Source organism: Rhipicephalus microplus, chromosome 9, assembly GCF_043290135.1.
Source record: "Rhipicephalus microplus isolate Deutch F79 chromosome 9, USDA_Rmic, whole genome shotgun sequence".
NCBI lineage: Eukaryota > Metazoa > Arthropoda > Arachnida > Ixodida > Ixodidae > Rhipicephalus > Rhipicephalus microplus.
This window is the reverse complement of record NC_134708.1, coordinates 83,213,738-83,239,191: the sequence shown is the minus strand read 5'-3', so window position 1 is coordinate 83,239,191 and position 25,454 is coordinate 83,213,738. Positions and strand designations below refer to the sequence as shown.

The 25,454-nt window shown below is 44.0% G+C and overlaps 1 protein-coding gene across 2 annotated transcripts in view; it reads right to left on the bottom strand.

Annotated features, from left to right (window-relative positions):
* The window catches only part of LOC119165563 (regucalcin), a 99,808-nt gene that overhangs the window by 39,191 nt on the left and 35,163 nt on the right, over positions 1-25,454 (bottom strand). For both annotated transcript variants that reach the window (XM_075873997.1, XM_075873998.1), the window contains 3 exons: positions 12,302-12,467; positions 10,878-11,072; positions 708-917 (listed from right to left, as the gene is read on the bottom strand). In XM_075873997.1, the coding sequence (XP_075730112.1) occupies positions 708-917; positions 10,878-11,072; positions 12,302-12,458 (562 nt within the window). In that variant the 5' untranslated portion in view covers positions 12,459-12,467. The remainder of the gene's footprint in view (positions 1-707; positions 918-10,877; positions 11,073-12,301; positions 12,468-25,454) is intronic.

Below are 25,454 nucleotides of genomic sequence, written 5' to 3'. Positions count from 1 at the left end.
GCAGATCGCGATATCTTCGCTGGTTTTAAGGCTTAGCACACATGATGCCTAGTCTGTACAAATCAAAAATAAAGAACTGAATCGAATTGAAGAAAATTGCAGGATCGTTTTTTTTTGTTTTATACACCATAATTTTGTGAACGTGAACCAATAAAAGTTGTTTCCCTCACTCACTGACCTACCGTATGCCAGAATGCCGCAGATTCCACCTACGTTGTGTGCTGTCGCTTAAATATAAGTGTCTGGGCACACTTATTGCTTTATTTATTCCATAGCTGTCATAAAGCCGGAATTGGCTGAACACACACACTACCTCAAACATGAGCGTGATAAAACCGTCAGTTGCTCGTCACGTAAAAAAGAACACTTTTATTTGGCGAGGTGTTAGTATTTTAGAAACTTTTCAGTGCGCCACGCGCGTGCTTTGTGTCGACGCATGAGCGCAGACTGACTCTTTTAGTAATCTTTTCAATCAACTGCAGTCGCAAGTGAACGTCTACCCACACCAATGGCATTTCTTCTTTCAAGAGTGTTCCACTCAATTTTTCCACAATGGTGGCGCCATGTGTCCCGAAAGTTTACTCTTTACATCAAGATTAAAGTGCGACGCAACTGCACTAACGTGCTACAACGTGGTCAAACACACGTGACCAAGCTGAAGTTTATTTTGACCCGCACGCAATCCAGTGCACAATAGGCATACTTACGAATCTCTCCAGTGGCCAAGTCGAAATCGAAGGCGTAGATTTGTCTGGGCACCGAGTCGTCGTAGAACATGATCCTGTTGTCGTTCGTCCACGTGAGGCCGTTTGAGATGGTCACCCCGTTCAACTTGTGCTCCAGCTGTCCCTTCGAGTAACACCAGAAGTTATTCTTGCGCGGTATCAGGTTCTGCACTCCTGTAGAGGGCATCGATCCTGCAATCGTCGTTGTCACAATGAGCAGCAGCCCGCAAATAATATTACGGAGAGAACGTGACCTATAATAAATGCTCTACGCTTTAGCATCAATTAGACAGCTCCGAAAGAGATTGTGCGTGGAAATTTGTAGTGCTAACTTTTCACATGTCACCAAACTGGAGCTTAAGACGCTTTGCCTGACTTTAGAATAACGTAAAGCAGTCGCGACCTTGCGCATGCTTTATTTCTTTTCTACTTAAGATCCTAGTTCCTTACTGCACAGTCGTCTTCAACAAAGCCCGCTGCCTATAAGCTGAACGGTTATGGTGCTCAGCTGCTGACCCCGAAGCTCGCTGCTTCGATTCGGGCCGCGGCGATCGCATCGCGATGTAGGTGAAATGGTAGAGGCTTGTGCCCTGTGCGATGTCAGCGCACGTCAAAGCACATCAGGTGGTCGAAGCCCTCCACATACGGTGTCCCTAATAGTCACATTGTGGTTTAGGGATGGAGAAGCCCGGATATTATTTGTAGTGTTTCGTTCACTTAACCGAGCCATGGCAAAACGGCGCCGAAGACGACGAGGACTAAAAAGCAATGTTATCTGAGCCCGTGTTGACGTTACCTGATTTCTCACCACCCTTTAAATTGTGTACTGTTTTTTTTTTATTATGGAACCGGGGTCTATAAACACCACATTCAGAAACCCACTCGAATGCAGGAGCAAGTCATCTGATATTATTACTTTTATACTTTTTCAAAAGCTGAAGTCAGCTATGCAACCACCGAAAAGGAGGCACTCGCTGTCGTAAGAACATTAAAGCACTTTTAAAGTTATCTCAAAGGCCTAAATTTTAAACTTGTAACTGACTATCAGGTCGTGACACACCTGCATCAACTGGCCTTATCTAAAAGGATGATCGCCACGGTCTAAAAGCGAGATCCAGCAATATAGTTTTCAAGTTGTGCGTCTCCCAGGACTAAAGCATCGGGACGCTGACGCGTTCTCAAGATTGCACGTGCCGAAAGACGCAGGCGGCGAGAGCGTGAACATGGCAACGCTGCGGGAAAGCAAACAAGAGTTAAAATTGGAGAGCGGCCGAATACATGTACCCGAAACGCGTGTTCCATCAATTCTTAGACTTGATCATAGCAACCCAGAATCAGGTGGTCATGTTGGCCTTTGGAGGACGTACCGAAAGCTTACACAAAGATTCACTAGCAAGAACATGAAAGCGGATGTTGCTCGGTACATCAAAGCTTGTAACGAATGTCAGATACGCAAAGCCAAGTTCAAACCTAGAGGAAATCAGATGTTTGTGTATGTATATTGAAACGTTCCCTTAGAAGTACTCCACCCCGACTTCACCGAGATAAAAAATAAGGGCGAGGGCATTAGAAAAATGTAAGTTTCCTTAGTGGCAGCAGATAAATGCACAAGGTTTGTTGCTGCACAGCCAGCAACAGAGGATGCGAACTCCGTCATTCATCTATTAGAAAGACACATCTTCAGGAATGCGAACGTTATAGCTGCTCGCATTGCACCAGAAATTAGAAGTGACAAGCTTCGAATGTGGGCCCAGCAAAAGGGTGTCGAGCTTCGTTTTCCTGCTCCTAACAACCCGAAGCCGATTTACTCGTTGAAAGAGTAATACGGGATTTGAAGACATTCATTTCTCTCTACCCGCAATTTAAAGGAGGGTGGAAGTTCTCACGTGAGGCAGCAGTTGCATGCCCCGCCGCTGTGGTCTAGTGGCTAAGGCTGCTGACCCGCAGGTCGCGGGATTGAATCCCGGCTGCGGTGGCTGAATTTCCGATGGAGGCGGAAATGTTGTAGGCCCGTGTGCTCACATTTGGGTGCACGTTGAAGAACCCCAGGTGGTCTAAATTTCCGGAGCCCTCCACTACGGCATCTCTCATAATCATATGGTGGTTTTGGGACGTTAAACCCCATATATCAATCAATCAATCAATCAATCAATCAATCAAAGGCAGCAGTTGCACACCACAATCACTCTTACATAGCCAGAATAAGATGTAGTCAACATTTTTGCAACTTTTGGAACGAGTGCATGGCTTGCTGCTGATAAAGAACTGGGCATCATCGGCAGAGTGTCACTTCGAGAAAGACCATTGTTAGCAAAACAGTGGATCTAGTACCACATGACTCTGAAGAAAAACTTTGGCGAACGCTACCTGTCAAACATACCGATTATTACGCCTAGAGACATGATTTTGGTGCGTAAAGACACGAATGCAAAGTCTCCATTCATCGGTTCGTACAGAGTGCTTGAAACGGCAGAACAACAACGAATATTGAAGACAGTGTACTACGAAGACTTGAGAGGGAAAACTGAAGAGGCTTCAGTAGAAAATATTTTTCCTTACCATCACAGGAGGGATGAAGACAGGAGGCTGGGAGGACATAGCGTCTCGTGCACTTAACCGAGCCATGACAGAATGGCGACGAAGATGAAGAGGACTAATATTGCGCGAGGGACAATAGGAGGAAAAGGAATAGAAAAAAGAAGACATGATTGTAGTTATGTAGCTTTAATATCGAAAGCGCACGGCTTTCGAAGACTTCTACATTATCATATTTAAGGAATATGTAAAATTAGTCCCAGCGACGAGTCGATTTTCGAAATTCTGCGATGTCAGTGGGTTTTGTTTGAATTTATTTTATTTGAGCTGCGGACACGTAATCATAAAAAATGGTGGTTTTCGCCTTCGATTCGTCTTAGGTGAATACATAAGAGACCTCGTAATTTTTATGCTGTCTTTTTTTTTTTGTGCTGAAGCTGTGATACTTCGGGTTTGCCATAGTCAAGGGCTCTGAAATTTTCGATCACTTGAGGAGCTTTATTGTGCACCTAAATTTATCGCGCCTTTACTGTATAAGCTTCCATGGAAAATGTGACCACCGAGGCAGTGGTCGCACCCTCGACTTTTGAAACACCGCGCGATCATCGTAGCCCTACAATGGCCTGCTTTTAATGTCCTGTTTTTCTACGTAGAAGTCAGAGCATAGAAAACGAAAAACGCCTTTAACCATTGGTCACACCGCAACCCTTACAAAGCGAACGATACTCTAAAGCAGCAACTTGCAATTTTTGTAGGCCGAGCTTGGCTTGCCTTTTTATGAGCGAAGTCGTTATCACCCGTCAATCTATATACCTTCGCTTCGTGGCCGCTTATCGACGCCTGCTTATCTTCCTTCGTTAATGCGCGGGGAACAGTGTCGTCATTGAGGACGTTTTGGAAGTGTATGGAAAATGCGTTGTTTCGTGCGTCAGTTTTGGTTTCACCTGCTAAATTAACCGAATTTCATTACGGCGCGGCGATGACCAGTGGCCGCCTTTGGAAAATTTCAAAGCGGCTATGAATTATTCGCAGGAAAGACTTCGATTCGGCTCTTGCAATTAACACTGGGCAATACTATATTTGCTCAAATTTTCATAATTTCTGCTTCAACTGATGGTTGTGTGCCTCTGTTTTCTCTTCCGCCACAGGGAAGAGAACCCAGCAGATATCAATCAGATGTCTCTTTTCTGTAAGTTTTAAATAATATCGGACACAATTCTTGAAACACCCTGTATATGAGCAAATAAGTACTCATAGCAAGTAATGGGTTATCCAAAGCACCGCTGTTCAAGAGCTAAGTGGGTAAAATATTAATGTTCCGGAGTACAAATAACCTTGAATTTTCTAATATTTAGTTTCAAATTCATATTCTCGACCCTGTGTTGCAGTGACTCTGTGTATTAGTATAAGTTGAGTTCATCTGTAAAGATAGTTATGCAAGATACAGTTCTTCGCACTCACAGCACAATTTTGAAATCTTTTCTATGAACTAGTCAATTGTTCTATGACAATGTCTAAGCAGATTTATCTTGAAGCCACACACCGAAAGTGATTAACTATATTTATCCTGAAAACACACCAGCTTCGATTTAGTGCCGATCTGTTTTTCGGAAAGGGAGGGAGGGGGGATTTCAGTGCACGTGATCCTGTGTCTGGGGCCGAGACATGAGCACGCGTAAGCTTAACCGACAGAAAAGGTTGACATAGGTGGCTGTCATTTGGACTTTTTTGTTGTTTTATAGAAAATTAAAAGAGAACTGGCAACTAAAAGTGCGTAAACGAAAGGTTAATATAGCCTAACGTAGCCATGGTGCCAGCCTTAAGTTTTCGTAGGCACACGGGGATCCTAACGTAGCTGATTTGGCAGAAAGTAGCCACCAGCAGCAACCATAGTGACAGGTGACTCCACTTTGTCTACGTCAAAACCAAACCTGTAGTATCATCCAAGAAGACCACGTTAATGGCCTAAGGTCAACCAGCCTCCCTGATTCTCAAGTTTTGCACGGCTTGAGTAAACAACCCTCTTTTTAAAACAATAAAGCGTGAGCATTCACTCTCAATTGGACACGGTAGCACCTCATATACGCCAGATATAACGGGATTGCCCACATGACGCCCAAACGCAGACCGAGTGTACACTCGTGTGCGAGCAACGTATGCAGCACCATTTGCTCAGAAATTCCTACACACTAGCAGCAATAATTACCTGCGTAGTCATGTGTTCAGAAAAGGGGTGGGCCGCTGAGTGTCGTATATCGCTGAGCTCGCTGTTCCACACCCATTGAAGCTAACTGTATCTTGGGGTGGACGCTCTCGTGATGTTAATCACCCATTCCCGGTCGTCCACGGGTCCATTTGTGAGATTTTGTTCCAATATGACCGGTGAAAGATAGATTCGTCCTAGTTATGGTTATTTGTCCTAAATGTACAGTGTTAATTTTCATGAAAGGAAACACGGGAGCGCGTGGCGCGTGCACTCTGACGGCTGCTGGCAGCGCGTTCAAGTGGGGGCGAGAGCAACCACGCTCTTTTGTCGCGTCATCTCGCGGCGAGCAAAACAACAATTCCTTGAATTCTTTGATGATATATATATATATATATATATATATATATATATATATATCTATATATATATATATATATATATATATATATACATATATATATATATATATATATATATATATATATATATATATATATATATATATATATATATATATATATATATATATATACATATATATATATATATATATATATATATAGCGTTGACAGCAGTGCTATTACATTTACACTTAACCACAGCGCCCTCTGTTGCTTAATGTTGAAGGTTACATGGTGTTACGGACAGACGGGAGACGGCGGACATCGTGATGTGTTAAGGGTAGAATGTGTTGTATGAAACGTGGTTATTTATATATATATATATAGCGTTGACAGCAGCGCCATCACGTCTACAATTTACCACAGCGCCCTCTGTTGCTTATAATTTGAAGGTTACATGCATGGATGGATGGATGGATGGATGTGGCTGTACCCTTTAGATCGGGCGGCGGCTAACGCCACCTAGCCGTGATACTTAGTGAACTAACCATTACATTTATCTTTTTTTCCCCCTTTAAATAATGAAGTTGAGGATTCGTGCTTCGCAGTGAAGGGTTTAATTTTCACTCGTGCCTTGACTTTAGCCACCAATCAGATAACCTCCTTCTAGTTAAGTCTACCCGCTTAAAGTCTATTTTGCCCTCGCTGTCCCTAAATCCCAGTGCTTTGAAAAACTCTGCGCCATCATCCTGAACTATAGGGTGAAGCCCTTTACAGAACATTATCAAGTGTTCGGCAGTTTCTTCTTCCTCTCCACACGCACTGCATACTGTGTCGACCCCTTCGTATTTGGCCCGATATGTCTTGGTTCGCAGTACTCCCGTCCTGGCCTCAAACAGTAGAGAACTACCCCGAGTATTATCACAGATCCTTTCCTTGGCAATTTCCTGCTTAAAAGTTCGATAGATCTCTAGTGCGGACTTCTTAATCATGCCCATTCTCCACATGTCAGTCTCCGTTTCCTTCACTTTTTTCTTAACCGATAGTTCCTTTTGGTTTGGCCACCTGCTGTTTTCTAAGTATTTACCAGTCAACTTCCTGGTTCGCTTCCTCCATTTTGTATCGACATTCTTCATGTACAAGTAGCTGAAAACCTTCCTAGCCTAACGCTCTTCCCCCATTTCTCTCAATCGCTTCTCAAATTTTATCTTGCTGCTAGCTTCCCTGCCCTCAAATGATGTCCATCCCATATCACCTTGTACTCCCTGATTTGGTGTATTCCCGTGAGCTCCTAAAGCAAGCCTACCTATTCCACGTTGCTTAATTTCTAATCTTGCTTGAACTTCTGATCTCATGCACAAGACCACATTGCCGAACGTCAGCCCAGGAACCATGACCCCTTTCCATATTCCTCTCACAACAGCATACCTATTATAATTCCACAGTGCCCCATTTTTCATCACTGCTGCATTCCTGTTACCTTTAGTCGTCACGTATATTTCGTGTTCCCTCAGGTACTCGGTCCCATTGCTTATCCATACGCCCAGATATTTGTATTTATCTGTTATCTCTAGCGTGACCTCCTGTATTCTAAGCTCACTACCTTCGTTGTCATTGAAAATCATGACTGCTGATTTTTCCCTACTGAATCTAAAATCTAACCTATCTCCCTCATTACCACAGATGTCCATCAATCTCTGCAAATCTTCCTTGTTGTTGGCCATTAGCACTATATCATCTGCGTACTTTAATGCTGGTAGTGCCTGATCAATAAGTTTTCCTTGTTTGACTAAAGAGAGGTTGAAGCCCAGTCCACTTCCCTCTAATTTTGCCTCTAATCCTTGTAGGTACATCATGAATAATAAGGGTGATAGGGGGCACCCCTGCCTAAGCCTCCGTTTTACCTCTGCAGGCTTGGATACCTGTTTTTCCCACTTTATAACTACCTTGTTACCTTTATAGACACCCTTTAAAAGATTAGTGACTACATGTTCCACGCCTAGTGTGTCCAGTATTCCCCTCAATTCCTCTTGAACCACGCTATCGTACGCTCCCTTGATATCCAAAAATGCTAGCCACAGGGGCCTGTGTTCTTTTTCTGCTATTTCGATGCACTGCGTCAGTGAGAACAGATTGTCTTCCAACCTCCTGTGTTTCCGAAACCCATTCTGCAGTTCTCCCAGCACCCCCTCATCCTCTATCCACGCCTGCAGTCTTTCCTTTATAATCTGCATCGCCAGCCTGTAGACCACTGATGTCACTGTTATAGGACGGTAGTTGTTTATGTCAGCTTTGTCCCCCTTTCCTTTATAGATCATGCTCATCCTGCTAAGTTTCCATCCATCGGGAACTTCACCATCGATTATTATTGTACTCACTGCCTCTCTCAGAGCCTGCTTAGACTTCGGACCTAATGTTTTTATCAGCCTAATTGGAATGCCATCTGGGCCTGTTGATGTACTACTAGGAACCCTTTTCTCAGCCCTTTCCCACTCTTGTTGTGAAAATGGAGCCATTGCACCACTTGATTCGTCTTTGTCTATTGTGGTGCATAAAGTACTTCTTTGTTGAAATTTTTCTGTCACCCTTGTTCTTATATATTCAATAGCTTCGTCCCCTTCTAGCCTAGCACCTTGGGCTGTAGTTATAAAACTCTGCTCTAGGCTCGTCTCATTTCTTAGGGAGTTTAGATGGTTCCAAAATTTCGCAGCTGCCTTTCTATCTTTTTTATGTACTTCTGCCAGCCACTGAGCTCCCTTCCTTCTAATCTTTTCATTGATCAGAAGGGATGCATCCCTTCTACAGCTTAGAAAGGTTGCCCATTTTCTTTCCACATCATCTGTCGGTTCACCCCGCTGCTTAGCATGTCTGTGTTCCCTAGAGGCTTCCTGACGTTTTTCTATGGCTCTCTTAACTTCCTCATCTCACCAACTTTTGGGTTTGTGTCTTCTTTTCCGGGGTGACTTGTCAAGCGTCTTAGCAAGCTCTATCTCAAAGAGTCTAACTAGATTCGTGTATGTCCACACTGTCTTATTATCCTCCGTGATTACTTTCTCAATTTGTTTAGTGGCTATTTCAATTTGCCTTTCTGGATAAAAATTTTCCTGTAGTTGCTCATCTTGTCTCCTTCCCACTTTCACTGCTCTTCCAAAACTTAGCTTGATACGTTTGTGATCGCTACCCAGACTTCTGGAGCCACCTTCATCTATGTGCATTTCCCTGAGCTTATCATACATCCTATGTGACATCAGTGCATAATCTATCGTCGACTGAAGCCTTCCTACCTCCCATGTTATTTGCCCTCCACACTTCTCGGTACTGTTGCAAATGATCAAATCAAGCCTTTCACACATATCCATGATCATTTTGCCTGTCGGGTCGGTATACCCATCTATATCTTCTATGTGCGCATTCATGTCTCCTAGTATAATTATCTCGCACTCTCTTCCTAACTCCTGAATGTCCTTTGATATACACTCTACCATTGCCTGGTTTTCCTCTCTGGCCTTTGCTCCCGTCCACAAGTACACGAAACCAAGGAGTGTCATTTGACCTGCCACTTTCCCTTTTAGCCATAAATGTTCCTTGCACTCCTGCTTGACCCTTTGCCAGTCTGTACTTTTATGAATGAATGCCCCAATACCACCCCCCTTTCTGCTGCCTTCTGTTCTATTACAGTACTCCCACGAGTAGTCCGGATTGTTCGGAGGTTGTTCCATGTCCCTGAGATGTGTTTCTACAAAACCGTATACCATCGGCCTCTCTTCCCTTAGCTGTTCTTCTATCTCTTCCCACTTCAGCCTGTTCCTACCACCCTGCATGTTAATATACCCTATGTCTGAATTGGCTCGGCGCTCGTGGCTACGTCTATTTATGCCCCGGACTCTACGTATCTTAGATATTGGTGCCACTTTGGAATCGTATCTGTCCATACCACCTGTCGAAGAGTCTCCCTGGTTGTTTTCCTCGTTACTAGCTATCCTGCACCCCGAAGGGCTCGCTTGCCCCCCAAAAAAGCTACTGCGCGTCCTGCAAGTCGCCAACCCACCTCATGACCTAGCCGCCCATCGAAGTGAATTCTGGCTCGTTGAAAACCCCCCCACCTATGCACCTCTCTGTTTATTTCCACCACCTCAAAGCCTTTCTCTCGACTCATCCGCCATATCTCTTGGTTTGCGTTGACCACCGCTCTTTGCAGGTTGCTATCACGCACCGGTACCTCCGGTATCGTGCATATCACTACCTGCACCTTAGGAGAAGTGGCGCGCATGTCATCTACGCCTTTCGCCAGTGTGGCTGCTAGTCCTGCTGCATCTTCATTTAGGACATCGTTTAAACCGCCTGAAATTATCACGAGGTTGCGTCTATCAGCTGTCGTTTTGAGCTTTGCGCTCGCTTGCTTCATGACTGCTTCCAGCTTGCGTCCTGGGAACGCCCCTACTGCAACCCTCTTGTCACCTCTTACCCTCTCTTTGATGGCTTCTGTGCATCGATTTAAATTTGAGTCCCCGGCGATTATCACATGCTGTGACTTTTCCGCTGGAGCGTTCTGCACCTGGGTGCTACTTGCACCTGTGACGCCGGCTCTTTTGTTCCCTTCCTGCCCCACCACTACCTCGCTGAAGCTGGGCCTTGTGACAGTTGAACCGGCTAAACCTGTTTTTTCCAAGCTTGCTTGCTTTTCCTTCTCCACCGTTCTGGTTGCCGGTTCTCTACTGTTCTCTCGGTAGGTCGCTTCTTTGTTCAGCTTCGCTAGCACTTCCTCGGCGGACTTCAGTCTTTCTCCCATTGCAAAATGGTTACCACCAACGCCCTCTGTTGCTTAAAGTTGAAGGCTACATGGTGTTACGGACAGACGGGAGACGGTGCACAACGTGATGTCTCAAGGAGCTTCGCCCCTAAAAAAGCTCTAAAATTGAGTTGCCAAGACTTCCGGTTAACCCGGTACCATTACCTTCTTTTCTGAAGATAGCGAAACTGTTCAAAACGGCAACGTGGTACTTCGCAAACGTTGTGGTAAGGCAAAATACGCTCCATGTCTAGAATCACCACACGTTTTCTCCTTCTCACCCGTCCATAGACGTCCCAGTGCGTCGCACTTGCCGTCGTTCAGCCTGGACTTCACTGGCGACTGGGAGTCGATCATCTTTACCAGCAACTCCTTCTCGTGGGTGCTCTGGTCAAGTCTATACAGGTTGTTTTCCATGCAGAGAGCTAACTGGCGGTTGTCTTCGGCAAAAGGGATTACGTTGCCGATGTGCCCTTCTGCAATAAAGCAGGTAGTTCAGAACCAATCACCCGTAGCACAACGACCAATGTCGCAAGCTAACGGAGACAAATTATGAGACTACTACATTTGTCAAAACGTTTTGGAATTTTATTGAATTAATTTGGAATTCGCTAACCACGTTACGGCATACAATTGTTATCGGACGTGTTTTTCAGCCCGAGCGTATCAATCTAGTTAAACGAGCATTTTCAACGCCTCCTTTAGCGAAAACAATGCGAAGGAGAGTTCAAGAAACCCAGAGAGGCGTGCTCCACCTGAGCTAGGCGAAGTCGATGAGAACCATTCAGCGAAGGTGCGCGTTTAAGAATATGTGGAAGTTAGGCCCACCTATTCGAATCAGTATCAAAGCATTGGCAGCGCACACCAGATTACAAAAAGAACACGCACACAAAGGGAAGACACAAGCACTTTACTTCAAATGATTTTCATTACGAAAACGAATCGCGCATGCATTTATCACACATGACGTGTGCCTATTGCAACATTGAAAACCAAGAGCGCCCTTCATGTAGCAGTGACCCATTCATTCATAAACGTGCCGTTACAATACTAACGGTATCAGGTGTTACACTGTTGGTACTGTAACAGCAATGTCATTAACACCGTTTAATTTTCTTGTCTATATTTTTGTTCTTGTAAAATTGAATTGGTTGTTTTCACATGATAGGGTGTTCTTGCTTTCGATTGTTTTTATAGGCACGCGTCATGTGTGAACAACGCATGTGTTGCCACCTATACTTAAGCGATTCTTTTTCGTAATAAATATCAGTGTAAGTTCAGCGCTTGCCTCGTCCCTTGGTGTGCGTGTCTTTGTGTAAGCTGGTGTGCGCTACAATATGCAGACTTTTACGAACTAGTCCGCCAATACATTTTAAGCAAATCAATATCCAAAGCACTACAATAGAGAGATGTGCAAGTGCGTTCGAAGTAGCAAGCAGGAATGCCAGGCAAATCCATACGTAATACCATGGTCCCTCAATACTTTGAGCATTGAGGGACCATGGTAAGTATTGAGGGACCATGGTAATCCCCATGTAGTGGGTCAACGATTGTACCCCCCCCCCCGCCCCAACGTTTCCCTCTAATGAATATTGCGCAATACTGTGGCCCTTAGCGCTCTCGATATCGGTGCTCTAGGGATCAACCTTCCCGCGTGTTCGCGATTCAACTTGGCGAATGTTTGCAGGCTGACGAGTAGACTTACCCGTAGGGATGACCTGCGTCTCCAATCCGGAAGCATGATCATAGCGCACCACCTCCTGGCCGAGGCAGTCGACGAATAGAAGCGTCGAACTGCGCTCGTCCCAGTGTGGCCCTTCGCCCAGAAGGCTCCTCCGTGTGCTGGCCACTTCGAGCTTCATTTTTCCGTGCTAGATTAACAAATAGGTCGTGACTTACGTTACTCTCGAAGTAAGCAAGCTTAAGCGAAATCGAGATCACATTCTTGTCATTATAAAAAAGCACTTCTTATATCTGTATGTGATTCTGGTTTGAGTGCGAATTCACATCATGTTTATAGAAACATACCGAAAAATGCAGGATTTCCACAATGACTTAAGTTTGGACCCTGATAACATAATATGCAGTGTTCCTTCCATTGTTATATTTCCTCCCATGGGTGCTGTCTGGGGTATGGTATGATATATTATGATGGCCCGGAATATTTCATTAATGTACTGCAGAGCGTGGTGGAACACGCCGCGGGCCACTTCTTTTTAGCAAATGCCTCACGAGAATAGTGCTTGGGACCAGTCACGTCTGTGTAGCTCATGAACGTTCTTATTAATGAAAATAAAATAAAAAAATATGGCACCAAACATTCGTGTGTAGACCGGGTTCCAGATTTATGTGGTATTCTGGCTTTATTTGGTATTCTGGCATGCATAGTCATTCACAATAGAAGTGGGATGATAGCACAATGTGTCAATTCTGCGGGTGCAACGAAAGCATTTTGTACATTCTCTGCGACTGCATCCACATTTACTGCGAAAGAGAAACTATCTCAACTAGTCAAGGCCAGCTGGAGAACCGCCCACTGGCTGTAATCGAACTTCTAGGGCAAGGGCCTGCCCGCTCGTCCACACGAGCCGCTATGAGGACGTTGCTGCAATTTTACTTTTTTTTTATTTAGGGAAACCCGACTGAACATAGGTTGTGACAGTTCAATGACTATATATATACGTTACTTTTGAAGAAAGCTAAGTGTTGTTATGGACTCTATACACCTCGTTCATTCTTTCACAACCTCTTTCTTCTTCACAAGTGAAGAGTAGCCAGCCAGAGATTTCTTTCGGTTAGCCTCCCTATAGTTATTTTACGTATCTCTCTCTCTCTACCTACGAGCCACTATATTGTTCGAAAATGCTGTCAGCCACACCCACACTGGTGGTGCCGATAATCATTTCCCCATTGCGTACACACGGTAGCAAAATCTTTGAGTGAAAAAATCAAAAAAACAAATAATAAAAGTGTGAAAAGCGATATTTTGAGATTTCGTATATTCACAAGGAAGGCCGCTTAAAAGCAGGCGAACAGGGTTCATTCAGCCATACATAAAGCGAACTGACCAGCTCCGCTTCTGGCTAATCACGTAGTATGTGAAAGTCGGAGGGGTGTGAAATTGAAACCCTTTGTCGAATTTCATTATAACAGGTGTATATAGTTATATTTTGTAGTAACCAGAAATTGAGCAAAGACATTACAATTTTTTTTGCCAGGAAGGGAAGAAGATTCAGCTTTCCACCACGTATGTTCGTGCGTGCGTTTGTAATTATGAGTGTCGTCCAACTCATACAAGCTTTAACATTTTCCGGAAGCAGTATATCTGAACTCAGTAAACATAATTCATATTGGACTGAGCTGGGCTCACTCGAGCTCACGCTCAAGGATATCCTGTTCATTTGGGTTCGCTCTATAGCTCAAGCACGGGAAAAGCTTTGTCAGCCGAACTTGCGCATCCGCTAAATATTACAAAAACTTCTCTCCGACAGACTCACTGAGCCTCGGACTTCAAGCTCCGACTAAGCATGAAAGAGAGCTAACCGACCTCAGATTTCCAGTTTGTTGTCTATCGTAATGAGCAATTTTTTATTTAGGCAGGAAGGGACCTAGAGATCCTCCTGTGTTTTGTTGCGCAGTAGCGTCACAGTGTTGGATTGCAACGTCTATTCGGCTGAGCTTAGAGTAATGGTCCATTGCAACTTTGGCACGCCGATAAGTTTATCACTGCCTTCTCGCGAATTCATGGGTAGTCTTTTGTAAATATGTTATCTATAGCTGCATAGCAAATAATCTGTCATATCAAGATTAGTATTTGGAGCTCGAATTTGCTCCGGGCATGCACCGCAGCACTTGCGCTTTTAAATGCGAAGCATTTCTTAGCGAACTTCGGCGACTGTGAGCGTATCTATCTATCTATCTATCTATCTATCTATATATCTATCTATCTTTCTATCTATCTATCTATCTATCTATGTAGCCACCAAATTCTATCCAATATCTATCACCAATATCTATCTAGCCACCACATTTTTTTCTCGAAGCTAATGTAAAGATGTGAAATGTCACTTGCACCAAGTTTTATTTTGTGACTTTGTTTTCTGTCTCCTGCTGTACTGTTGTCCTATATTGCTAAGCTTGATATGACCAGTGAAATGAATCCATGTGGCTTACACGACGTTGCAAAGGCCTTGGCTGAAAAGCAACCAGGAAGCGTAAAAAAGGTTGTTAAAGTATATACTGAGTTGGTCACTAAGTTAGATTCATTCGCGTCAGGCATTAAATCTAACGTTGCTTGCATCACTACCTCGATTGATTTGTGGGGTTTAACGTCCCAAAACCACCATATGATTATGAGAGACGCCGTAGTGGAGGGCTCCGGAAATTTTGACCACCTGGGGTTCTTTAACGTGCACCCAAATCTGAGCACACGGGCCTACAACATTTCCGCCTCCATCGGAAATGCAGCCGTCGCAGCCGGGATTCGAACCCGCGACTTGCGGGTCAGCAGCCGAGTACCTTAGCCACTAGACCACCGCGGCGGGGCTGCATCACTACCTCGAATAAAGAAGTTCAGTCGGAAATCGCTGGTCTTTGAAAATCTGTACATTTCTTGAGTGATGGTTTTGAAAAATTCGAGCTTGTTGTTCAGGCTGTCAGGGGTAAGCTCGCTGTGACTAGGGCCAAATTCAAGCAGTGCCGCGATGAGAACGAAATTCTAAAAAAAAGAGATGAAGCAGGTTGGGAGTGAGATAACTGAGCTCAAACAATACTCAAGAATTATAAATATAGAAATTCAGGGGCTTCCAGTTGTGCCAGAGGAGAATCTTCTGAGAGAAGTTGAAAAACTTGCGGGATGTCTAAAGGCCGACATAACTGACAAAGACGTAGACGTGGCACATCGTGTGCCATTTAAAGATAAGAGTAAGCCACATGTGATCATGAGGTTTCATTCGAGAGCCGCCAGAGGCAGAATGCTTTCGGCGGCAAGGAAAAAAAAACTGAATGCAAGAGATTTAGGGTTCGACATAGATGGCTTAACATACGTCAATGAGCACCTCTGTAGTGAAAACAAAATTCTGCTAGCTAAAGCGAGGCAAGTGAGGAAAGAAAAGAAATGGAAATTCATCTGGGTGTCACAGGGAAATATTCTGATGCGGAAGTTAGAGAACACAGCAGTTCTGTACATAACCTGCGAAGAGGACTTGGTGTGGGTAGTGTAACAAATCGTTATAATGGTCTTCTTAGTTATGATTCTGTACGCTATATTTATTTCGATCGTTTATTTTTTCGCTAAACAGGAAAATGTAATTATAATGCCTTTTCATACAGTTTTTGCATGCTACACAGCATCTTGCGTATTTACTGCCACTATTTTTAATTGGTACTAAACAACTGCATATTTGTTTTATACCGGTAATATCGTTGCAAACTTGAATAATTTTATTGCTCTAAATACTATGCATCACTTGTTTGCTATCTATGTTTCGTTATCAAAAGTTGTGGAACCAAAGTAAGGTACTGCAAAAATTGACAAATCATCATTACTACGTATTTTATTTACTTTTACTTCTGCATCCTATTCAAGGGCTGCTACTTTGTTATACTCAGTAACCTCATTGCCTGTTTATATGTATTTATCTCTATCACCTACAAATGAACACTAATATAAAGTCTTCTACTCCCTGTCAAGTAAACACACTTTTTGAAAATCTGGGTGGGTCACCCCCAGCTGTACTTCATAATAATATGCAGTCCGCACGTTGTAAAGACGATGACCTCTTTGCTATTTTTGATCAGTTTAAATTTAATTTTCCCGTAATAATGCATACAGAAACGCGGTATCGTGATGACTTGGATGTTATTACTATCGAAGGTTACAATACAGTAAACTTAAATATAAAAACATGCGCAGGAGGTGGTGCATGTATGTACCTTAAACATGAAATGAGATACGAACGGTTAAATGAATGGTGTCAATGCTTGGATGATTGTGTCAATGCTTGGAAATAGCCTAAAAATGGAAGCGATAAAACATGTTATTGACCTACTTAGTCCATGTCTGACACACATTTACAACGTTTCCTCAAAAAGCGGCATTTTCCCACTGAATATGAAGGATGCTAAGGTGACGGTGATCCACAAAGGTGGAGACAAAAACACTAACAAATTACAGGCCAATTTCAATTCTCCCGATTTTTTCCAAAGGACTTGAAAAAATTATTCATACTGGACTGTTGAATTTTTTCGATAAACATTCCTTTATAACTCAATCACAATTTGGTTTTAGATCAGGCTACTCAACCGAAAGAGCCATATTGTTTCAAAAGGAATTGATTCTCAAAAATATTGAGGCCAAAAAGTTCACACTTGCCATATTTTTAGATATGTCGAAAGCATTCAACAAATGAAACCACAAGACATTATTAGGAAAACTGCAGTGTTATGGAATTCTTGGCGTAGCCTTAAATCTCATCGAAAGCTACCTAACAGACAGACACCAGTGTGTATCTATAAACAGGGAAAGTTCGTCCGTGCAAACTGTTAAATATGGTGCTCCCCAAGGCAGCATATTGGGTCCCCTTTTGTTCATTATATTTATAAACTATCTTGTACACGTTGACCCTTCTGCCCAATACGTAATTTACGCAGACGATACAAGCTTATTTTTTTCAGGTACGAATGTTAGTCATCTAGTAAATACTGCTAACTCAACGTTACAAAAGATATACATCTGGACCCTTAAAAATCTTTACCTATAAATTGTCTCAAAACAAAAGCTGTTCTTTTTCGTGCCAAATCTCCCCTCAATGAAACCACTGAACACTACAATCTCATGTTAAATAGCAGCATAATCGAATTTTCTTCCACCACAAAGTCTTTGGGCGTTGTTTTTCATGAACACATGAAATGGGATCATCACACGGAATTTTTATACAATAAGCTTTGGTGTCTCGGGTGCGAGAGAAAAACGTCTCGGGTGTCTTGAGAAAATGTCAGGGCTTATTGCCAGTTCCTCAAGCACTTCTGATAATTAAAGCGCTATTTACAACACATCTAAGTTACTGCAATCTAATTTGAGGTAATGAAACAAAGCATTCTATTAGTAATCCTGTTATCTTACAAAAAAGGTGCTACGATCTGTTGCTAACCTTCCTTTTAATGCCCATACTTTACAATTATTTGCTAAATACAAAATAATCTAATTAAACCTGCTCTACGAATATTCTTTAGAAGTCTCTTTTAGATCCGATACCATAAAAGGTCGCGGCTATATACGTTGTTTAGCTAACTTGCCATTAAATCCTTCAACACGCCTAAACCGACACTCTGAATATTGGCATGTGCCGAGACCGCGCACGAATTACGGCTTTCAGACATTGAGTTATTGCTTCCCGAATATACTAAATAAATTAAGAATTAATTATGAAAATGTTCAGATGCTCTCTCATATTTTTATTTGAAATATGTTTTATTAATTTGTGTGCAGTATTATTTTCTGTTTGATTACTTTTTCTTTCGTTGTATAGCATGTGCGTTTCTGGTTAGTATAGTTTGTTTAAATTTTTTTTCTGATGCAAAGCATATGCATTGCTGGTTTAAACTGTTCTGCGTTTAATTTGATTTTGCCGTTTTTGTTGCCACAGTTGCCATGGGGATATGGGGCTTTGTCAAGCTGTTTTATTCAGCTTTTTTCCTCCGTCCAGGCCACTTACTGTACAACTGCGCGTGGTAAATAAACAAAACTCAAACTCAAACACCAATGACTTTTAGCTTACCTGGCCGTTTCGATAATGGTATCAATATCAAACTTGTTATGGCATAACAAGACAGTATGAAAAACATATTTGAAAAGTCATAACATCAAAATGGTGACATGTCTGTCATATATGTCATGATATACATTTCAAAGTCTGGCAGCCCTTGCGGTGGTTTTGTTCACATGGCATGTTGCAAAACTGGTATCGTATGGCATGATTGCATGGCGAACACAAGTAACAGACCCTAACATGAAAATCATGACATGCGTGTCATGTAACAACATGACTACATGCCACGCTCATGGTGCACTCGCGCCCGTTTCGCTAACGTCGCATATACCGAATTTGGTATAAGGGCTCGGGAATGGATGACGAAGGCATGTGACTGGTGCAAACATGACACGCATTATGAGATGCAACAACATAACTACATGCCATGCTCATGATGCGCTGGTGGCCGTTTCGCTTGCTTCACTTATACCGAATTTGGTATTACTCCCGGGGACGTGAATGGATGACGAAGGTATAATACAGGTGCAAACATGATAATCATGAGATGCGTGTCATGTAACAACATGACTACATGCCACACTGATGATGCGCTCACGGCCGTTTCGCTAGCTTCACATATGCCAAAATTCGTATTACGTGAAGTCATTGGATGACGAAGATGTGTGACTGGCGCAAACATGATAATCATGAGGTGCGTGTCATGTGAGAACTGGACTACATGCCACTGTCAAGGCGCCAATGCATTTCGACGTGACACGATGCGCGTGCTCTCTAGCGTACATTTCGTCGCGTCACGCTGGCGTTGCCACGCCAGGCGCCGGTCCTGCCATATACTCACAGGCGCGCACCGCGCTGCGTTGCTTTGACGCATGCGCGTTTTAGCGCGTCCGGCGTCTCTCCGTCACGAACAGAGGGTGACACAGTGTTGTCTGGATCACGCATCGACGTGAAATGCAGCATGTCGTATTTCGGGCAAGTTTCCGTCGGGCCGCGCTGACGGACGTTGGTCGCGCCGGTCGCGCCTGGCGTCAGACAATAGAGTGCTCACGTTTCGCTAACGTTGTGTCGCTGTAGCCAGCGTGCGCGCGCTTTAGCGGTATACATTCGAGTATATTGGGCCCTTCATGATGAGCTCGCTGCCGTTTTGCTCCACACATACCAAATTCGGTGTTCCGTGACGTCAATGGATGACGAAATATATGACTGGTGCAAACATAATAGTCCTGACACGCCTTTTATGTAAGAACACGACAACAAACCACGCTCATAGAGTGCTCGCGGCCATTACCCTAGCTCCGCATGTACTAAATATGGTATCACGGGACGTGAATAGATGACAAAAGTAAACGACACATCGAACATGATGATCATGACACTGAAGTCATGTACGGCATCATTTGCCTCCACCTCGAACGTTGTGCTGATTTTAAAGTGGCATATCAACATTTCTCATTCGTGCTTCGCATATCATCGATTCCCACTGTACGTGGAATATGCCAATTTTTTCAACAACATAGGTATACTCTCAACTATGGTAAGTGGATGCCAATGCAGCCGCGACTGAACTTTCGTGATATATGCAGCTGTGCTTGATGTCATCACCTGCAACAATTTTTTTAGATGAGTGCCTGTCGCCTCTCTGCCACTGTGTTAGTTATTATGGGGTTGCAGGCGTGTGCCGTTGATGCTTTAGAAGAACAGCTGGTGTCCACAAAGATGTGCCCTCCTGCTTGATTTTCCGTGCACAATGATGTTGTTTTTTTTTTCAGACTGGCTACAATCCTTCTGCGCGAGAACGCAGGGGGTGCTCACAGTATTCAAGGGCTGAAATTTTGTCTTGTGACCTATTCATAAGACAAAAATCATCTAGAGTGTCAGGCAGCTGCTCATAGATGGAAATTGGCAATGTAATAAGAGCCTTTTAAAAGGACATAAGCTGTAGAGAGTTATTGTAAACACCTACGTCTGGCCCTTGATTTGCTACCTCAGAATTCCAGCTGACTGACAATTAGTATGGTTGGCAACATCCTCTTCGTGGGTGTGGTCCACTGGGGTCTTAATAGTGTCTTCATTAGGGACTTCGGGAGGCTGAGTTGTTTCAACGGTCTCAACAGCAATCCTACATGCTTCAACTACAGACCTCTTGTCAACATGGGCGCACTGGCTATACTAACTGGCGTTTTCGCGGTAGTGCACAGATATAGGCTAGAGTGTACCACTGAAATTTAAACCGAAGCTTTGGAAAAGCACAAAGTTCACGTCAAGCACGTCTGCAATGGTTCTATGCTTCGAGCGCCTGATTCTGCTACATAAGCGAATCAGTGACATTGGTGCTATAAAATCGCCTGGTGCCATAACACATGGGGACCTGATGTACAGACAATGGGGAGGCACACGGCCTTACTACCTGAAATTCTACCTTGAAACTTTATCATCGCACTTCCACGTTGCTCTTGTAATGTCGACGACTACGCTTACGCACATTTCCCGTCGACTTCTGCGTTGAAAACGGCACCTCTGCGATTGCTACGTCATGATTGCAGTACTGCTTTACTTTAGCCTGAGTCCGACAATGCTTTCTTGGTCACGAAACACCTCCGTAACGCCATGGGGAGAGCTTGCTATGTCACCCTTGCTACCCGCATGGCGGCGCTAGGAGCACGTCGGGGGTGAAGATTCCTTCTCTGCGTAGAGAGTGCTGGAGGTCGGAAGTATCCGGTGGCATCGGTGTTCAGTTCTCGTCGCTTCCCTAAGCTTGTGAGACTCACGGCTGTGCGAATTGCGCGCGAGGACACGGATTGTGCCCGTTAGCGACGATGCCCACGACTTGCTGCCTACCGGGTTGCCACTCCGGCTACAGAAGTGCGAGCGAAAAGGTGTTTTCTGTTTACCGAAGAACAGCGACGATAGAGAAAAATGGAAACGTGCGATACCCCGACAGGAAGCCTGCACAATGAATCGGTACACGTGAAAGTGTGCGAGAAACATTTTCACGCCACGAATGTTATTCGAGCAGACGACTTCATTGTGAATGGTGAAAGTGTGTTGCCGCAACGCAGGGAGGCAATGTTGCGGACCAGCGCCGTTCCTCTCCTGTTCGAAGAATTGTCTGCGTACATGAGCAAGCCGAAGCCGCGATCCCGGTCAGCGGCAATGGCCAATAAAACCAGCGGCTAAATAATGTCGACTGTCCTCACCAAGACTCTCCAAGAGAAGACTTCCTGCCGTTTTCGAGCACGTCAACGTCCGATAAAGGCGCAGCTGGTGATGGAGGTAAGCTAAATATCTTTGCATAACCTCACTTTTAGTTTTATCCATTTGTTTGCTGCTCCCAAATGCTTTGGGCAAACAAATGGCACTGTGTATTGACTCCTGAGATGCGAAAGCGGGCATCGAACTGTGCACGGGCACAGCCTGCAAAAAGATGAAGTCGTCTGCACTGCATTTTCGGAATTGCAGGCTGTGAAAGTCCAGCTGTGGAGTGCAACGCAGCAACTTTGTCGGTGTCAAGTGGAGCTTGCTAAGGTGATTGTGTCGGCGAACAGTCTGAAACGAGAGAATGAGGCCATCAAGAAGCTTTCCGCTCACGAAAAGTTGATAATGGATCAGTGGCTGATGAAAGCGAACGCGGAATCTCCAAACGCCTTGAGGTAAGCTACTGAAACGTGTGCAAATGTTTTATTACTTACATCGGTCTCTGCTTCTTTGGTGTGTCTTTCAAGTAGATTTAAAGATTCGGACGTGATCATAGCATACTCAACAAAAATATCGAATGATTTACCCAGTAAGCTTGTAATTCTGATTGATAAAAAGACATATTTGAAGAATTATGCCACATTTTTTTCTTACAAGTTTGCATCTTTCCGTCTGAGGAGTCTGTGTGTTTATTAAAAACAAAGGATGCAGTTAAGTGCCACTTGACTGTCGTCAGGCATAGATTAATGTAAATATAGTTAAGTGTATTGCATCTAATTAGGCACTGGGCTCTGTTGTTGTTGTTTTTGTTGTTTTTGTTGTTGTTGTTGCTGCTGTGTTTGCATGTGATGCTTTGAGTGTAATGTCAAAGGTAATGTCAGAAGTAATGCCTTTGGTGATAATAGCCTGTACAGCATGTACCTTATCCAGCAGCAGATGCGTGCAGCTCACTACAGCACGCGTATTTCGTAACGTATTTCATATGCACTGTGCACGCTAGCGTACGAGGAATGACTGGTAGTACGCTTTTTATGCCAGCAGAAGGAAACACTTTTTTGTTGTTTATTTTATGGCTATGCTTCTAGGGCATTGTGTGTGCATTAGTGAATGTTGAAGCATGCTCCCCAGAATCCACATTTTTTTAAGAGAGGAAGTCCGGCAAGTCATTTGCATGACTTCTGTGGCATTTGTACAATTTTTGGCTTGTTTATAAATACAAAGGCTTGCTCTGCTGCATCCTCATGAAGGGGCAAAAAGGGGTGGATATACAATTGCTTACTTCTTAAGGCGAAGTGGACAGCTGTCTATACTTTCCTGCATGAAAATGTCTTCCTTCCCCTTCCCAACCTTCGCACGCTATATAGCTACCTGGGAAGTCAGCTTAGGTTTTGATGCAGGTCTATTTGCTGCCTTGAAAGAGAACCTAAAGGAGTTGCCGAAAAGGAACGCCAAGGTCAGACACCATGCGGCATTAACTTACAGAACTTCAGTTCTTGAATAAGCACTATTTTTAAACAAAACAATTTTGCAGGTGCAGACAAATTAGAATAAATGAGAGTGCGGACAAGTGTTTACATCAGAGAGTCGTCTGAAATGTCCCTTTTGAGGAAAGTGGGTTTTTCTGAACACACGATAGCAGCAGACCCTGGAAACGATGGTGACCGCGTGCTGGTGTTCTTATTCCGGCATTTCCTTGGTGGCTGGTCGTAGACTGTGGCCAGTGTCTGATTTTGTGGTGCTTCTCCGGGATCGATAGTCGCAAAATTACTACTTCAATGCATAGTGAACCTCACAAGTTTCAGTCTTGTGGGGGATGCCAACTTGTTACAATTCTACGACAAGTCAATCACGTCAGATGTCTCTGGATAAATATTGCATCATTATAGCTGCAGATTTGATTGACGTAATAAGTCACAGTAATTCATTAGATAACTTGGCATAACATCTCTTCAGGTATCAGCGGTGACATGAACAACACCAAGAACAGGTTCCCACACCCAAGTGAGCCATCACAACCCGTTTACGTGGTTATAGACTCCCCTCATACATTCAAGTACATTCGGAACAACCTGCTGAAGGTTGAGAAGTTTCTGGTAAGTCTTAAGGTGCTCGTGTAAATGCTCCTACTGCTTGTTATCAATTGTTTTATCTTGTGAATGGTTTGTTTTGTTTTTAACAACTACCACAAAACCAAGAAGCTTTTCACAGCGACTCTTCTGCCCGGCTCGGGTGTGAAGAACACCGGCCTGGGCTTCGCACAGTGCACAAGCTGACGACAAAAGCATACATTTGCCCAAAGGTATTTCACAAGTTGAGTGTGCGGATTGCTCTCCAGGCAAAAAAGCATCTCTACTGTCTGTGTTCTATTACAAAGCATGTTCCCTGAAAAGCCTGTGCATGGTAGCCTAAAAAACATTCTGTACAATTCACAGTTGTTGAGCGAAAGCACTGCAGCAGCCATAGAATTTCATGCAAAACCAGAAACGTACAAGAAGCTGCATGACTCGCCAGCCAAATCAGGCTTCACAAGACGGACAAACAAACCCTTTGACTGCCCTAATCAACACAACGCATTCACCCAGCTTGATGGAGGATTGACGCACTGAGCAGACGCTGTGGCCCTAAATGAAATTGGTGTTTTTTCTTTCGCTTGAAGAATTGTATTGCATGTTCGCACCAGAATACGAATATGGTATAGCACGAACAGATTAAAAAACAGAAAATTAAAGTGTTGTACTGTGCCGACAGTACACAGGTTAGACAAGGAAACGCGGTAGGGCATCAATGGGTTTGTCTTCTGCTCCTTAAGCTTTTCCAAAAAGGGGTGAGCGCTTCCACCCTCGCGTCATAAGCCTCCGATTTCCGAATTAGGAACGGGATTTATGCTATTCGTGTGTATTGGTGAATAAAAAACTGCGTTTGCCCATGCTCTTTCATTCGAATGGTTTCATTTTGCGAACATCACTGCATAGCTCGGCAAAAAAAAGAAACTCACTCAAGCCAAGTCAAGAAAATATCTTGCACTTTGAACTCACCAAAATTTTAGAGCCGGACTTACTCGTCTCACACTTGCGAAAATTTTCTTGAACCCGACTCGCTCGAGCTCAAGAGCATCAAAATATTGCTTACCCGGACTTACTCGAACTCACTGCTCGATTTGTGTCTGAAAGAAGCTATGAGTCTACTCGTGGGCGAGTTCGCCCACCTATGCATCGCGGACAACACAGCTACTTCGCCTTCCAGCTCTTCCTCCACCACAGCGATGGGGTAACAATTAAATACCCGCTTCTAGTGTGGTAGGTACCCATAATATTAAATCTGGGGTTTTACGTCAGAAAATCACGATATGACTCCGGTAGTGGAGGGCTCCGGATGTTTTGTGCATCTAGTGCTCCTTAACGTGACTTGACAACACATAGCACACGAGCCTCAACCATTTCAGCTCAACCAAAATGCGACTGTCGCAGCCGGCATCGCACCCACGACCTCCAGGTCAGCATCAGAGCACCGTAGCCACTGGTCCACCGTGGTTGACTGCACTGGGTACCCAGTTCAATTATTTGTGCCAACCGGAAACCCGATGATTTTTAGTAGCTGAGCTCCTTATGACATCACCTGGTCGGTCGTCGATCGGCGTTACTCAATTCGGCGTACCATCCCAATAACGTCACCCTTATAATTCAGTAGATGACGCTATCCGATAGAGATGCACGCAATCTGCAATCGGGTGCCGTTATAAGTGGTCCTGCTGTCCCATATAGATAAACGCAATATGGCGGTTGGGTAAATGAAAACTAGATGGCGCTGGAGGTGCGACTGTTCTTCGATAGGCTGCTGCGCGGGCTGCTTAGGTGTCACAGAGGTCATCTCGAATTCTCGTGGATCGTCGCT